This window comes from Oncorhynchus mykiss, chromosome 21 (assembly GCF_013265735.2).
Source record: "Oncorhynchus mykiss isolate Arlee chromosome 21, USDA_OmykA_1.1, whole genome shotgun sequence".
Classification (NCBI taxonomy): domain Eukaryota; kingdom Metazoa; phylum Chordata; class Actinopteri; order Salmoniformes; family Salmonidae; genus Oncorhynchus; species Oncorhynchus mykiss.
This window is the reverse complement of record NC_048585.1, coordinates 13,108,998-13,123,314: the sequence shown is the minus strand read 5'-3', so window position 1 is coordinate 13,123,314 and position 14,317 is coordinate 13,108,998. Positions and strand designations below refer to the sequence as shown.

Here is a 14,317-nt window from a genome sequence, read left to right as displayed (position 1 = left end):
GTTGGTATGGTCTGTGGTGTGGTGGTGCTGTGGAGGTTGGTATTGTCTGTGGTGTGGTGGTGCTGTGGAGGTTGGTATGGTCTGTGGTGTGGTGGTGCTGTGGAGGTTGGTATGGTCTGTGGTGTGGTGGTGTTGTGGAGGTTGGTATGGTCTGTGGTGTGGTGGTGCTGTGGAGGTTGGTATTGTCTGTGGTGGTGCTGTGGAGGTTGGTATGGTGTGTGGTGGTGCTGTGGAGATTGGTATTGTCTGTGGTGTGGTGGTGCTGTGGAGGTTGGTATGGTCTGTGGTGTGGTGGTGCTGTAGAGGTTGGTATGGTCTGTGGTGTGGTGGTGCTGTAGAGGTTGGTATTGTCTGTGGTGTGGTGGTGCTGTGGAGGTTGGCATGGTCTGTGGTGTGGTGGTGCTGTGCAGGTTGGTATTGTCTGTGGTGTGGTGGTGCTGTGGAGGTTGGTATTGTCTGTGGTGTGGTGGTGCTGTGGAGGTTGATCTGTGGCGCTGCTTCTCTTCCCTCAGGAGTCGGAGCTGGCTGAGCTGAGAGAGACCATCGAGGCGCTGAAAGCCCAGAACACAGACGCCCAGACAGCCATCCAAGTGGCCCTCAACGGCCCCGACCACCTACACAAAGGTAGCACCGCCAGAGGAGAACCCTCCATATGCGCTTTAGTGTGGGCAAGAACCGCACCTCTTCCTCTTGATCGACCCACACATTTCAAACTCTGTCCCTCTTTACTCATGAGAGCAGCCATACACCACTCTAGAATGTTCAGAGCATCCATACACCACTCTAGAAGGTTCAGAGCAGACATACACCACTCTAGAATGTTCAGAGCAGCCATACACCACTCTAGAATGTTCAGAGCAGCCATACACCACTCTAGAAAGTTCACCCTCTTTGAAAGTTGATCTCAAACACCTGGCGCTTGGGAGTTAGACTGGGTAGGTACTAAAAAAGCGGGTTGTCTTGTGCTTCCAGACCTGCGGATTAGGCGGCAACACTCGTCGGAGAGCATGTCCAGCATCAACAGTGCAGCCAGTCACTCGTCCCTGGGCAGCGCCAAAGACCTAGAGGACAAGAAGAAGAAGAAGAAGAGCTGGGTAAGTTAGTGAGTGAAGAAATCCCACGGGAGAAGGAGAGGAGGAGGGTTTCTTGGCTCGTATAGACGTCTCCATGCAGTGCACTTCACTCTAACCTCTGAACCATCTAAACCATGCCAGTCTCACACTCCTTTCTACTGAGAAGTCATACATTGTCATAACTGTGACTTGTAATTCCACTCCTTTTTCTCACGCTCTCCCTAACCCTAACCCTCTGCCAGGGAAAAGAGAGAGGCAACAAGGTGAATATGAAACCCCCCATCCTCGCATGTCTATGACAGAGTGAATGACTTTGAGATAAAGAAGGGTAACACTTTTGTACAAGGATCACATAATGGGCACTAATTTCCTAAGTGTATAATTGTGTATATAAGTAGATAAATAGGACCTTTATTCTATAGTATTAGCCAGTCGTTAGTCCTTCATTCAGTGTTTCCTGTACTCATTCATGTGTAAAGAAGAAAACACTAAATAAAAGCCTAATAAAATGTGTTAATAACACCAAATAAAGGCTTAATTCACTATTTCAAATAGTGCCTAATGTGGTCCATATACCCGAAAAGGACAGATACTTATTTAAGAATGAATCAGTGCTGTCCCACTTTGTTGCCTGAAGTCCCCCAGTCAGTGTACCACTTGATTAAGCGTACAGTCCATCTCTCCTTGTAATATTAGGCTTCTTTCCCCTCTCCTTCTGTGTGCAGTTACACTTCTGCCTCCCATGGAGAAAATATTACACACCCTATTTGAGAAACGCATTCATTCAAAATCCCCGTTTTTGTAAATCCTCCCTCTACCCTGTGTTTTTCTGCCGGTATTACAGTTTCCTGCTGGGTAATGACTACTATTTTGCGAGGACCCTCTGAATAATTCTTCATTACATTCAATAATTACTCATACATTCTTATAATAAGATTCAGTACAGAAGACAACCCCACTTGAGGAGTATACAATCTGACCTCCATACTATCTCTTCTGGGAAACAGACCATGATGAACGGCTAGATGTTCGTCAAGGAGTACGACCAGCATCATTACAACTGCTCAATTCTCTTTCCCAATCCTTCCCAGACTCTGAGCCAGAGAAAAGCTCAACCCACACTCATAAACAAAAATCTGCTGCTTATTTATGCAGCTATTCATATTAATTTGCATATAAAATCTGCCTCTGTGCCACTGTGGCCTGAAACACTGGGAGTGTGTGGCTCAGAGGTTAATGAAGTGCCTGTGATCTGGCTGAAGAGGGCATCACTAACAGCAGGCAGCGGGACATGGGCGCACACACACACACACACACACACACACACACACAAACATCAAGTGCAGTTTCCCCTCCCTGGATCCATTCTTCAACTTGTACAGGAAACAAAATGTCTCCTTCTGCCGGCTCCATTGTGGCTCCAGATGTTCTTTGACATGGGGGGGGGAAAGGCTGCAGTCACACTGAAAATGATGTGATTGTGCTAGGACTCCTCCTCCAAACAAGGGAGAGATATGAGGCAGCTCAGCTCTGAGTGCCACAATGCAAACTAGTTCCTCAGGAACTAGTTGCCAGTTAAATGGAGTTTTAAAGTGGCATGGGAGGTATTTTGGGGTATGACAGTTGAACAAAGCTCATTAAGCTATATTCTTCAAAAATCTATATATATATATCATTAATTTGAAAGTAAAAAAATGAATGTACCAATCTCAGATTGCCCCTTTAAAGATAATGGTGGCCCTAGCGGTAATACAGTAGTGATGATGTGTGGGTCAGTGGAGCGGCGTGTTCTTGTGGTAACAGTAGTGATTGTTCTATCCTCAGGTGGCTGATTCCATCCCAGCACAGGTTAGTTGTAATGAGGCGTCTACTGTCCGTATGCTGTGGTGACCTCCTCCTCTTCCTCCTCTCCTTTCCTCCTCAGTTCTTCAACGTTTTCCCCTTCTACAACTGTTGGCATGGAAACAGCCCCCCTCTCCTCTTCCTCCATTTTGACTGCCTGTTTGTTTCTAGTTCCAGGACCTTAAAAAGTCTGGCTCCTCCCCTGCATTCCTCATTCCTCCTCCATACAGTCTGGCTCCTCCCTGCATTCCTCATTCCTCCAGTCTGGCTCCTCCCCTGCATTCCTCATTCCTCCTCCATACAGTCTGGCTCCTCCCTGCATTCCTCATTCCTCCTCCATACAGTCGCCCTTGATTGGATCCCTCTCTTGCCCTTGGTTGAGTTGCCTTGCGTTCCCTCTCTCTGATGGTGACTGTTTCCTAAGAACAGCACTGACCCGACAGGAAATTATCACCGTTCAGTTGGAGAGATGGGCGATGTTGACGTTTTGGTGTTTCTCTTGCAGTTGCGGAGCTCGTTCAAGCAGGCCTTCAGTAAGAAGAAGGGCAACAAGCCTCAGTCTCCCCACGACGACATCGAAGAGATGACGGACTCATCGCTGCCGTCCTCGCCAAAGCTACAGCATGCTAACAGACAGGACAGCTTCCCAACACTACTCTCCTCAGCCTCTACCACAGAGTGAGTATACTGTAATATACACACATGGCAGATAGCCTAGCGGTTAGAGCGTTGGGCCAGTAATCGAAAGTTCGCTAGTTCAAATCCGCGAGCCGACAAGGTGAAGAATCTGTCTATTGTCCCTTGTGCAAGGCACTTAACCCTAATTGCCCCAGGGTCACTGTTGATAATGGCTGACCCTGGATGTGACCCTACCCCCCGAGGATGTCTCAGGGGGAGTTGGGATATGCAAAAAACACATTTCTCATTAACACATGTATGAATACACACTTGTACGTGTGAAACAGGACAAATATAATCACCCACCTCATTATTATTATTACACACAGGCTACATCCCAATCTACATACAACACATACTTCAGCGTCCATGTCTTGGCACAAATGTTGTTTTTCTTCTGAATTCACCCAGTCTTTTTTGTATGTCTCTTCTTGTTCACCTTGTTTCTCCATTCCATATGTCTATCTGTCCAGTAACAAGTGCGTTTGTGATAGCAAGCCCCTCCCCATTTGGATGTCAAAGAGAAGGCTAAACGGTCATGTGGTCTACAAGCACAGATCTCGGTAACAGGCAGTGTGTGGCTGGCACGCTGTTGGGGGTGTGAAGTGCTTTCATCATCTTAACTCAGCCTGCTTTTATCTTTGGGTGGCTCCCAAATGGCACGTTAGTCCCTATATTGTACACTCTAGGACCCATAGGGCTCTGGTCAAACGTAGTGCACTATGTAGGGAATAGGGTGCTCTTTGGGACGTAACCTTTCTCTCACAAAGGGCCCCAATCAGGCCACGACGCAAAAACTATAATGCACCAGAATGTGAGCCGCGTACACAAATATTAAAATCACTTGTAGCAGTCATGGGAGATTATATTATATTTCCGTGCTTACTGATACTGCTGGTGAATTGGCCATGTACAGAAGGCTCCTCCATCTTGCTAATATCCTCGGCTGGCCATGCATTTGCCAGAAGCATGCTAGTTTCATTCACATCTGCTGTGTGTGGGCCAGCTGGCTAGTTGGTTTGCCCTCACTTCTTTGGAGGGTCCCTGACAGGCTTTCCTAGCCGCGGAGGGTGATGCTCATGGTGTGGGTTTTGAAGTCAATTTCCCCATTTCAGATCGTAAACTCAGCTGTGACCTGCAGAGTTTGATAGTAGTGAATGACTTACATGGTAGCAGTAGTAGCAACACTGGAACTGTAGACAGACACCATCTTTGTCTTTGCTTGGCATGCCAGATGGACAATTCCTATGATGGAGGATTCACTCATCCCCAATGCTCACCTGATCCCTGTGTGACCCCGTACCACCTATGTGTTTGTGTGTTTTCTAAGTATGTCTGCCATAACGGTTTCCTACTGACTCCAATGGATCCTCTTTGGTTTGACTGTTCAGCCGAGTTCTCTCCCTCGGGGGTTGAGGTTCCCTCGGTGGACGCTCCCCATGCCTGTACTGTACTGTATGTGTAACTATCCCTGTTTGTAGTATTTCTAGCCTGTATGTGTAACTATCCCTGTTTGTAGTATTTCTAGCCTGTATGTGTAACTATCCCTGTTTGTAGTATTTCTAGCCTGTATGTGTAACTACTCCTGTTTGTAGTATTTCTAGCCCTGAATGTGTAACTACTCCTGTTTGTAGTATTTCTAGCCCTGAATGTGTAACTACTCCTGTTTGTAGTATTTCTAGCCCTGAATGTGTAACTATCCCTGTTTGTAGTATTTCTAGCCTGTATGTGTAACTACTCCTGTTTGTAGTATTTCTAGCCTGTATGTGTAACTACCCCTGTTTGTAGTATTTCTAGCCCTGTGACCCCTGTGTGACCCCTTTCAGGCTGTGTGAGTGCACGGAGGCGGAGGCGGAGATCATCCTGCAGCTGAAGAACGAGCTGAGGGAGAAGGAACTGAAGCTGACAGACATCCGCCTGGAGGCTCTTAGCTCGGCCCACCACCTGGACCAGATCCGAGAGGCCATGAACCGTATGCAGGTGAGGAACCAGGTAGCCTGCTAAACGAATGCACAACCCAAACCATGGGGGACCCACCAATGTGAATTAGCACTGATTTATATATCAAATCACTAATTGTACATATAGCCTTATATTGTTGTTTGTTTAACACTAATCCAGTCCATTTCTTATCTGTTGTTTTATCTGTATGTATATTGTTTATGCTTTAAAAAAAATAAAAAATAATGAGGAGACATTATTGGGTTGCACCCAGAGAGACCTGTTTCCCAGGGGCCAGTGGGCCGTGACACTGTGCTGTTAGGGAGCTAAAGCAGCGTTTGGGGATTGTTCTGGCTCTTTGATGCCATGCCAGGAGTGACTGGGGTGGTCAGGGGGTTCAGGGGGAAGCCAACAAGCCGCGATGGCACCGTGGTCAACTTACAATGTAACCACTCAGACCACTAATTAGGTTTATCTGTCAGTGGGGCTGGCCGTGCCATACACCCAATCACCTTTCTGGTAGAGCAATGACAATGCATCTCGTGACAAAGACCGGGAGGGACAGTGGCTTGGCCGTTGATGCCACCTCCCATGACAAAATGGCAACAACTGGAGAAGTCAGCGCTCTCTCCTCAGATGTGTAGATAATCTACCCAGGCCCTTAATCTGGGATTTAGATTTGTGAAAAGCCCAGTACAAAGAGCTCTGTTGAGATTAAAGGGGCTCTCACAGCCAACAATGACGCTAATACTGATCCACAGTGATAACTATGGGCAGTCTGAATGCAAGGACATTTCCATATTCTTCTAATTGGCTTACCTCTCAGTAGAATGACTTTATTTTACATCTGGTTGGGCTCAGTTTCTGGATTGCTCTCTAAAAGCGTCCATTTCTGGTGACGTCATTGTCTCCCAACAGGTGGCATAGGCCTACATGATGAGTTATAACCATAGAAAGATGAATTACTAGACAGGACACTCAACACGGTTGCTGGTCCACCCATCACAGAACATTGACTTGAATGGGAATGTTCATTCTGGTAATTCTGTTTCTATGGTTTAGAAAAGCATCTGTCAGGAAACAACGACCGTGTCATTTAGAGTATCCTGCTGATGCTTATTCTCTGTCATTGGGCAGAATGAGATCGAGCTGCTGAAAGCGGAAAATGACCGGCTCAAGACGGGAGGCACCACGCCAGCCGCCACGCCAGCCAAGATGGGCCGGCCGCCCTCTGAGACCTCCAGCACATCCTCGTCCTCCTCGCGCCAATCTCTGGGCCTGTCCCTCAACAACCTCAATATCACAGACACCATCATGTCAGGTGAGCCACAGCTTTGAGCCTGTCCGTCAACAACCTCAACATCAACTGTGGTAACCCACCATAACCCCGTGACTCTACAACATGACAGACACCATCATGTTAGGTGATCCACCACAGCCCCATGACTCTACATGACAGACACCATCATGTCAGGTGATCCACCACAGCCCCATGACTCTACATGACAGACACCATCATGTCAGGTGATCCACCACAGCCCCGTGACTCTACATGACAGACACCATCATGTCAGGTGATTCACCACAGCCCCTTGACTCTACAACATGACAGACACCATCATGTCAGGTGATACACCACAGCCCTGTGACTCTACAACATGACAGACACCATCATGTCAGGTGATTCACCACAGCCCCGTGACTCTACAACATGACAGACACCATCATGTCAGGTGATCCACCACAGCCCTGTGACTCTACAACATGACAGACACCATCATGTCAGGTGATCCACCACAGCCCCGTGACTCTACATGACAGACACCATCATGTCAGGTGATTCACCACAGCCCTGTGACTCTACATGACAGACACCATCATGTCAGGTGATTCACCACAGCCCTGTGACTCTACATGACAGACACCATCATGTCAGGTGATCCACCACAGCCCTGTGACTCTACAACATGACAGACACCATCATGTCAGGTGATACACCACAGCCCTGTGACTCTACAACATGACAGAAACCATCATGTCAGGTGATCCACCACAGCCCCATGACTCTACAACATGACAGACACCATCATGTCAGGTGATTCACCACAGCCCCATGACTCTACATGACAGACACCATCATGTCAGGTGATCCACCACAGCCCCGTGACTCTACAACATGACAGACACCATCATGTCAGGTGATTCACCACAGCCCCATGACTCTACATGACAGACACCATCATGTCAGGTGATCCACCACAGCCCCATGACTCTACAACATGACAGACACCATCATGTCAGGTGATTCACCACAGCCCCGTGACTCTACATGACAGACACCATCATGTCAGGTGATTCACCACAGCCCCGTGACTCTACAACTCAGTAGAACAGTTTACATTATATTCTCCTGGCTGATGATTTAGTAGAACAGTTTACATTATATTCTCCTGGATGATGATTTAGTAGAACAGTTTACATTATATTCTCCTGGATGGTGATTTAGTAGAACAGTTTACATTATATTCTCCTGGATGATGATTTAGTAGAACAGTTTACATTATATTCTCCTGGATGATGGTTTAGTAGAACAGTTTACATTATATTCTCCTGGATGGGGATTTAGTAGAACAGTTTACATTATATTCTCCTGGCTGATGATTTAGTAGAACAGTTTACATTATATTCTCCTGGATGATGATTTAGTGGAACAGTTTACATTATATTCTCCTGGATGATGATTTAGTAGAACAGTTTACATTATATTCTCCTGGATGATGATTTAGTAGAACAGTTTACATTATATTCTCCTGGCTGATGATTTAGTAGAACAGTTTACATTATATTCTCCTGGATGATGATTTAGTAGAACAGTTTACATTATATTCTCCTGGATGATGATTTAGTAGAACAGTTTACATTATATTCTCCTGGATGATGATTTAGTAGAACAGTTTACATTATATTCTCCTGGATGATGATTTAGTAGAACAGTTTACATTATATTCTCCTGGATGGGGATTTAGTAGAACAGTTTACATTATATTCTCCTGGATGGGGATTTAGTAGAACAGTTTACATTATATTCTCCTGGATGATGATTTAGTAGAACAGTTTACATTATATTCTCCTGGATGATGATTTAGTAGAACAGTTTACATTATATTCTCCTGGCTGATGATTTAGTAGAACAGTTTACATTATATTCTCCTGGCTGATGATTTAGTAGAACAGTTTACATTATATTCTCCTGGCTGATGATTTAGTAGAACAGTTTACATTATATTCTCCTGGCTGATGATTTAGTAGAACAGTTTACATGATATTCTCCTGGATGATGATTTAGTAGAACAGTTTACATTATATTCTCCTGGATGATGATTTAGTAGAACAGTTTACATTATATTCTCCTGGATGATGATTTAGTAGAACAGTTTACATTATATTCTCCTGGATGATGATTTAGTAGAACAGTTTACATTATATTCTCCTGGATGGGGATTTAGTAGAACAGTTTACATTATATTCTCCTGGATGATGATTTAGTAGAACAGTTTACATTATATTCTCCTGGATGATGATTTAGTAGAACAGTTTACATTATATTCTCCTGGCTGATGATTTAGTAGAACAGTTTACATTATATTCTCCTGGCTGATGATTTAGTAGAACAGTTTACATTATATTCTCCTGGATGATGATTTAGTAGAACAGTTTACATTATATTCTCCTGGATGGTGATTTAGTAGAACAGTTTACATTATATTCTCCTGGCTGATGATTTAGTAGAACAGTTTACATTATATTCTCCTGGCTGATGATTTAGTAGAACAGTTTACATTATATTCTCCTGGATGATGATTTAGTAGAACAGTTTACATTATATTCTCCTGGCTGATGATTTAGTAGAACAGTTTACATTATATTCTCCTGGATGATGATTTAGTAGAACAGTTTACATTATATTCTCCTGGCTGATGATTTAGTAGAACAGTTTACATTATATTCTCCTGGATGATGGTTTAGTAGAACAGTTTACATTATATTCTCCTGGATGATGGTTTAGTAGAACAGTTTACATTATATTCTCCTGGCCGATGATTTAGTAGAACAGTTTACATTATATTCTCCTGGCTGATGATTTAGTAGAACAGTTTACATTATATTCTCCTGGCTGATGATTTAGTAGAACAGTTTACATTATATTCTCCTGGATGATGATTTAGTAGAACAGTTTACATTATATTCTCCTGGATGATGATTTAGTAGAACAGTTTACATTATATTCTCCTGGATGATGATTTAGTAGAACAGTTTACATTGTCATTTGAGACCAGTCATTTAGGATAGGGAGTTGTTCTTAGGGAGTTGAGCTGGAGTGTGTCACGCAGGGGATTGTTTGAGACTGCTTCTCTGTGGATGGGGGCTCCAATAGCTTTAACACACTCACTGTATTAACGTCTTTACAGTTACCCAACACGCTGCGTTGATCTATCTTTACTGTTACCCAACACGCTGCGTTGATCTATCTTTACTGTTACCCAACACTCTGCGTTGATCTATCTTTACTGTTACCCAACACGCTGCGTTAATCGATCTTTACTGTTACCCAACACGCTGCTTTGTCCTATCTTTACTGTTACCCGACACGCTGCTTTGTCCTATCTTTACTGTTACCCAACACGCTGCGTTGATCTATCGTTACTGTTACCCAACACGCTGTTCAGCCAGTTTGAAGACATTGTGCTAATTGTTTTGGATGAAGGTAAGTCACCACAGCACGTTTGTCCAAGTAGAGTTCCTCAAGTTGAAATATCATCTGCATCAATAAAGCAGACGTCAGAACAAAACTCCTCGAAGAGGTGTGTGTGTGTGTGTGTATGTGTGTATGTGAGTGAGTAAGAGACTAATTAAACCTTGTATGCTCCTCTTCTCCGAATCCGGCCTTGTCCTCGTCGATGAGTGGAGTGCTGTTCGGTCCTCCTTTGGTCTCCTTGTCTGTCCTGTAATTAAAATAGAACACTCTCGGGACTTTGGGGCTGTTTAATTGATGGGGGGATGAGTTGGGAGCAGCAGTGCGTGGGAAGACGAGTGGCAGAGGGCCCTTATCACCCCTGCACAGAGCCTGCGTGCCAGCAAGCCAGTCGAATACAAAGTAGTTCCCCTTGCTCCCCAGTTCAATGTAAATAAAGCAGAGAGAGAGGAAAATAGAATGTTTATAATTAATATCTGGAGCTCCTAGCAATGTAACTTTTTTAGCCTGACAACTGTGTATTTCAAACAGGCAGAAGGACCGCTCTATATTCAATTTAGGCTCTTGTTTTTACTTCTCTATTTTTCAGACGCTTTCATTACAGAGATGTTTTTCCCCAAGATTGTTTCTTCCCTTGATAGATAGTTGTGTTTGTGCCCACAGATATTCTCCTGGACGATGGTTATGAGGGCAATCTACGCAAAGAGGGGCGCAGTGTCCGCATTGTGGTCACAATCAACAGTGGCTCCAATAAGACCAAGGTAGCTAATGAGATATGGTGCCTAGAATCAACAGTGGCTCCAATAAGACCAAGGTAGCTAATGAGATATGGTGCCTAGAATCAACAGTGGCTCCAATAAGACCAAGGTAGCTAATGAGATATGGTGCCTAGAATCAACAGTGGCTCCAATAAGACCAAGGAAGCTAATGAGATATGGTGCCTAGAATAACAATGTGAGAATCGTATGCTGTCATATAATCAGATGCTTTGGTACCAGCGCTTGACTTGGGCAGGAGCTCACCGGAGCCGAGTACCAGTACCTTAGTTTTTCTGTTCCTCTTGTAAAATATAATATCAAAAGAATTTAGGAGCTCCTGCACCTTAATATAAACAGTACCGGAAACCAAAATAAACACTGGCACCTATTTCAGTCCAAGTCACTGTTCAGTATAACAATTTTGTCACTTATTTTCATTCATGTCTGTGACATGCTACATTTTCTAATTCCCTATCGTACACTCAGGGTATGCAAAGCCAGGAGCACCTCATTGGTTCCATCGGCGTGAGCGGAAAGACCAAGTGGGATGTGCTAGATGGAGTAATCAGACGATTGTTCAAGGTAAAACCTCCTTCCCCCTGCTTCCCCCTGCTCACTGACTGAACCCGACAGACCAAAAACCAAATATGAAGCACTACATTTTTTTGTGTCAGAAAAAGCTCATGATATATGGTTCTTCATCTGTATGATTGACAGACTATTTCTTTGCTGTGGAAACATACGGATAAACACTGAGATATTAGATAGAATGTGTCTTTATCTTAGAATTCAATTTGTCCATTTCCCCTCCAGGAGTACGTGTTCCGGGTGGACCCACTGACCAGTCTGGGTCTGAACTCAGACAGTATAGTCAGCTATAGGATGGGGGATGTGGTGCGGGCCCACGCCTCTGAACTGCCTGAAATGCTGCCCTGTGGCTACCTGGTGGGGGACAACAACGTCATCAGCGTCAACCTCAAAGGTACTAGGATGGCCCAGACTAACGGCATGATGCATTTCACTGTTTCTATTGTTGTGTGTTTTATGTATTACTGTACATCCTACATCCTTTTAAGGACATGACCAAACACATTCCCCTCTGGTGGGATAATAAAGTTTATTAAATCAAAATAGCACAGATATAGAGGAAGGGCCTTGAGTCTTGAGGCCTGAGCAGGAACAACCCACCTACACCTATAGGATGGCACATTTCCAAACATGACAAAATGGAACCCCATAAATAGAATGTCCAAAAAGCTTCTTAATCCTGACATGACAATACTCTCATGCACTTTGAAAAGCACTTCGGACACTTCAGTCAATGTACTGCTCCTGAAGGGGCAAAGGAGGTGTTTTAATTAAATGGACTAACATCGGCTTCCATTTTTATTCACCAGAGCTAAAAAAAAAGTAGACAACACTTCCTTTATTTCACTCGCATGCTGGCTGCTATGTGGTCGTAATGGCCGCTTCTCTCCCATAGTCACAACAGTGGCCATCAGCAGGAAAATGTAGTGGGCCAGGCCTGAACTAGGTGCCATTGCAGCACTCTGCAGCACAAGCTCCCATCAACAGTCAATTATAGTTACTCTGCAGTCATTGAAGCTGAATTATAGTTACTCTGCAGTCATTGAAGCTGAATTATAGTTACTCTGCAGTCATTGAAGCTGAATTATAGTTACTCTGCAGTCATTAAAGCTGAATTATAGTTACTCTGCAGTCATTAAAGCTGAATTATAGTTACTCTGCAGTCATTGAAGCTGAATTATAGTTACTCTGCAGTCATTGAAGCTGAATTATAGTTACTCTGCAGTCATTAAAGCTGAATTATAGTTACTCTGCAGTCATTAAAGCTGAATTATAGTTACTCTGCAGTCATTAAAGCTGAATTATAGTTACTCTGCAGTCATTAAAGCTGATTTATAGTTACTCTGCAGTCATTAAAGCTGAATTATAGTTACTCTGCAGTCATTAAAGCTGATTTATAGTTACTCTGCAGTCATTGAAGCTGAATTATAGTTACTCTGCAGTCATTAAAGCTGAATTATAGTTACTCTGCAGTCATTAAAGCTGAATTATAGTTACTCTGCAGTCATTAAAGCTGAATTATAGTTACTCTGCAGTCATTGAAGCTGAATTATAGTTACTCTGCAGTCATTGAAGCTGAATTATAGTTACTCTGCAGTCATTAAAGCTGAATTATAGTTACTCTGCAGTCATTGAAGCTGAATTATAGTTACTCTGCAGTCATTGAAGCTGAATTATAGTTACTCTGCAGTCATTGAAGCTGAATTATAGTTACTCTGCAGTCATTAAAGCTGAATTATAGTTACTCTGCTGATCCTAAATCGACTCTGAGACGCTTGACACATACGCCACCTGACGTCCCAAAGAGTTGCACCATAAACAATAATCAACTCTTCCCATTTCTCATGATTTATTTTATGTTACCATCATTTATTAGCCATCGCACAGTCGCACTGCATTTAATTATGATATTTTATGGGCTATTACCTGAGTGAATGAACTCAATTCATTCCATTCGTTTTAGAATGGCATGAATTGTATTCAGTCTAACACAGGTTGTGAGAGGTACTGTTATATACCGTTAACATGATAATATCCTGTATGATTAGCACCTAGTATCATCAGACAATCACATCTATACTCCTGCAGGTGTGAAGGAGAACAGCATAGACAGCCTGGTATTTGACACCCTCATCCCCAAGCCCATCATCCAGAGATACCTCAACCTGCTCATGGAGCATCGCCGCATCATCCTCTCTGGCCCCAGCGGCACCGGGAAGTCCTTCCTGGCCAGCAAGCTGGCAGAGTTCATTGTCACCAAGTCTGGTCGAAAGGTCACGGAGAGCAACTTGGCTAGCTTCAACGTGGATCAGAAATCCAGCAAGGTAAGAAAACGCTCAGCCAATAGTATTAAGGAACTAGTCGCTAAGGAGTCGGCATATTTGTCTATAAATCGCCTCGTTTGGCACTGTACTGTATCAAGGACAGTGGTCCTATTTCAAAGACAAAGTTACACTCACTTTCTGAATAATGGCCACATCTTTAAGCTCACTGTGTGTTGTTTCTGTGCAGGACCTGCGTCAGTACCTATCCAGCCTGGCAGAGCAGTGCAACACTGAGGAGAGTGAGACGGAGCTGCCCACCGTGGTAATACTGGACAACCTCCACCACATCGGCTCACTCAGCGACATCTTCAACGGATTCCTCAACTACAAGTACCACAAATGGTGAGTATAGCTCCACCG

At 44.0% G+C, this 14,317-nt stretch overlaps 1 protein-coding gene across 16 annotated transcripts in view; it reads left to right on the top strand.

The window, feature by feature from the left end:
* LOC110500961 (neuron navigator 3) overlaps window positions 1–14,317 on the top strand; it is a 508,233-nt gene that overhangs the window by 485,586 nt on the left and 8,330 nt on the right. For 9 of the 16 annotated variants that reach the window (XM_036956987.1, XM_036956988.1, XM_036956980.1 and 6 more), the window contains 13 exons: window positions 513–624; window positions 973–1,094; window positions 1,316–1,336; window positions 2,898–2,921; window positions 3,421–3,593; window positions 4,067–4,156; window positions 5,420–5,585; window positions 6,672–6,855; window positions 10,951–11,048; window positions 11,532–11,627; window positions 11,859–12,027; window positions 13,722–13,957; window positions 14,145–14,299. In XM_036956987.1, coding sequence (XP_036812882.1) covers window positions 513–624; window positions 973–1,094; window positions 1,316–1,336; window positions 2,898–2,921; window positions 3,421–3,593; window positions 4,067–4,156; window positions 5,420–5,585; window positions 6,672–6,855; window positions 10,951–11,048; window positions 11,532–11,627; window positions 11,859–12,027; window positions 13,722–13,957; window positions 14,145–14,299 — 1,646 coding nt within the window. The remainder of the gene's footprint in view (window positions 1–512; window positions 625–972; window positions 1,095–1,315; window positions 1,337–2,897; window positions 2,922–3,420; window positions 3,594–4,066; window positions 4,157–5,419; window positions 5,586–6,671; window positions 6,856–10,950; window positions 11,049–11,531; window positions 11,628–11,858; window positions 12,028–13,721; window positions 13,958–14,144; window positions 14,300–14,317) is intronic. The other 7 variants (XM_036956977.1, XM_036956978.1, XM_036956983.1 and 4 more) reach the window with 7 other exon arrangements.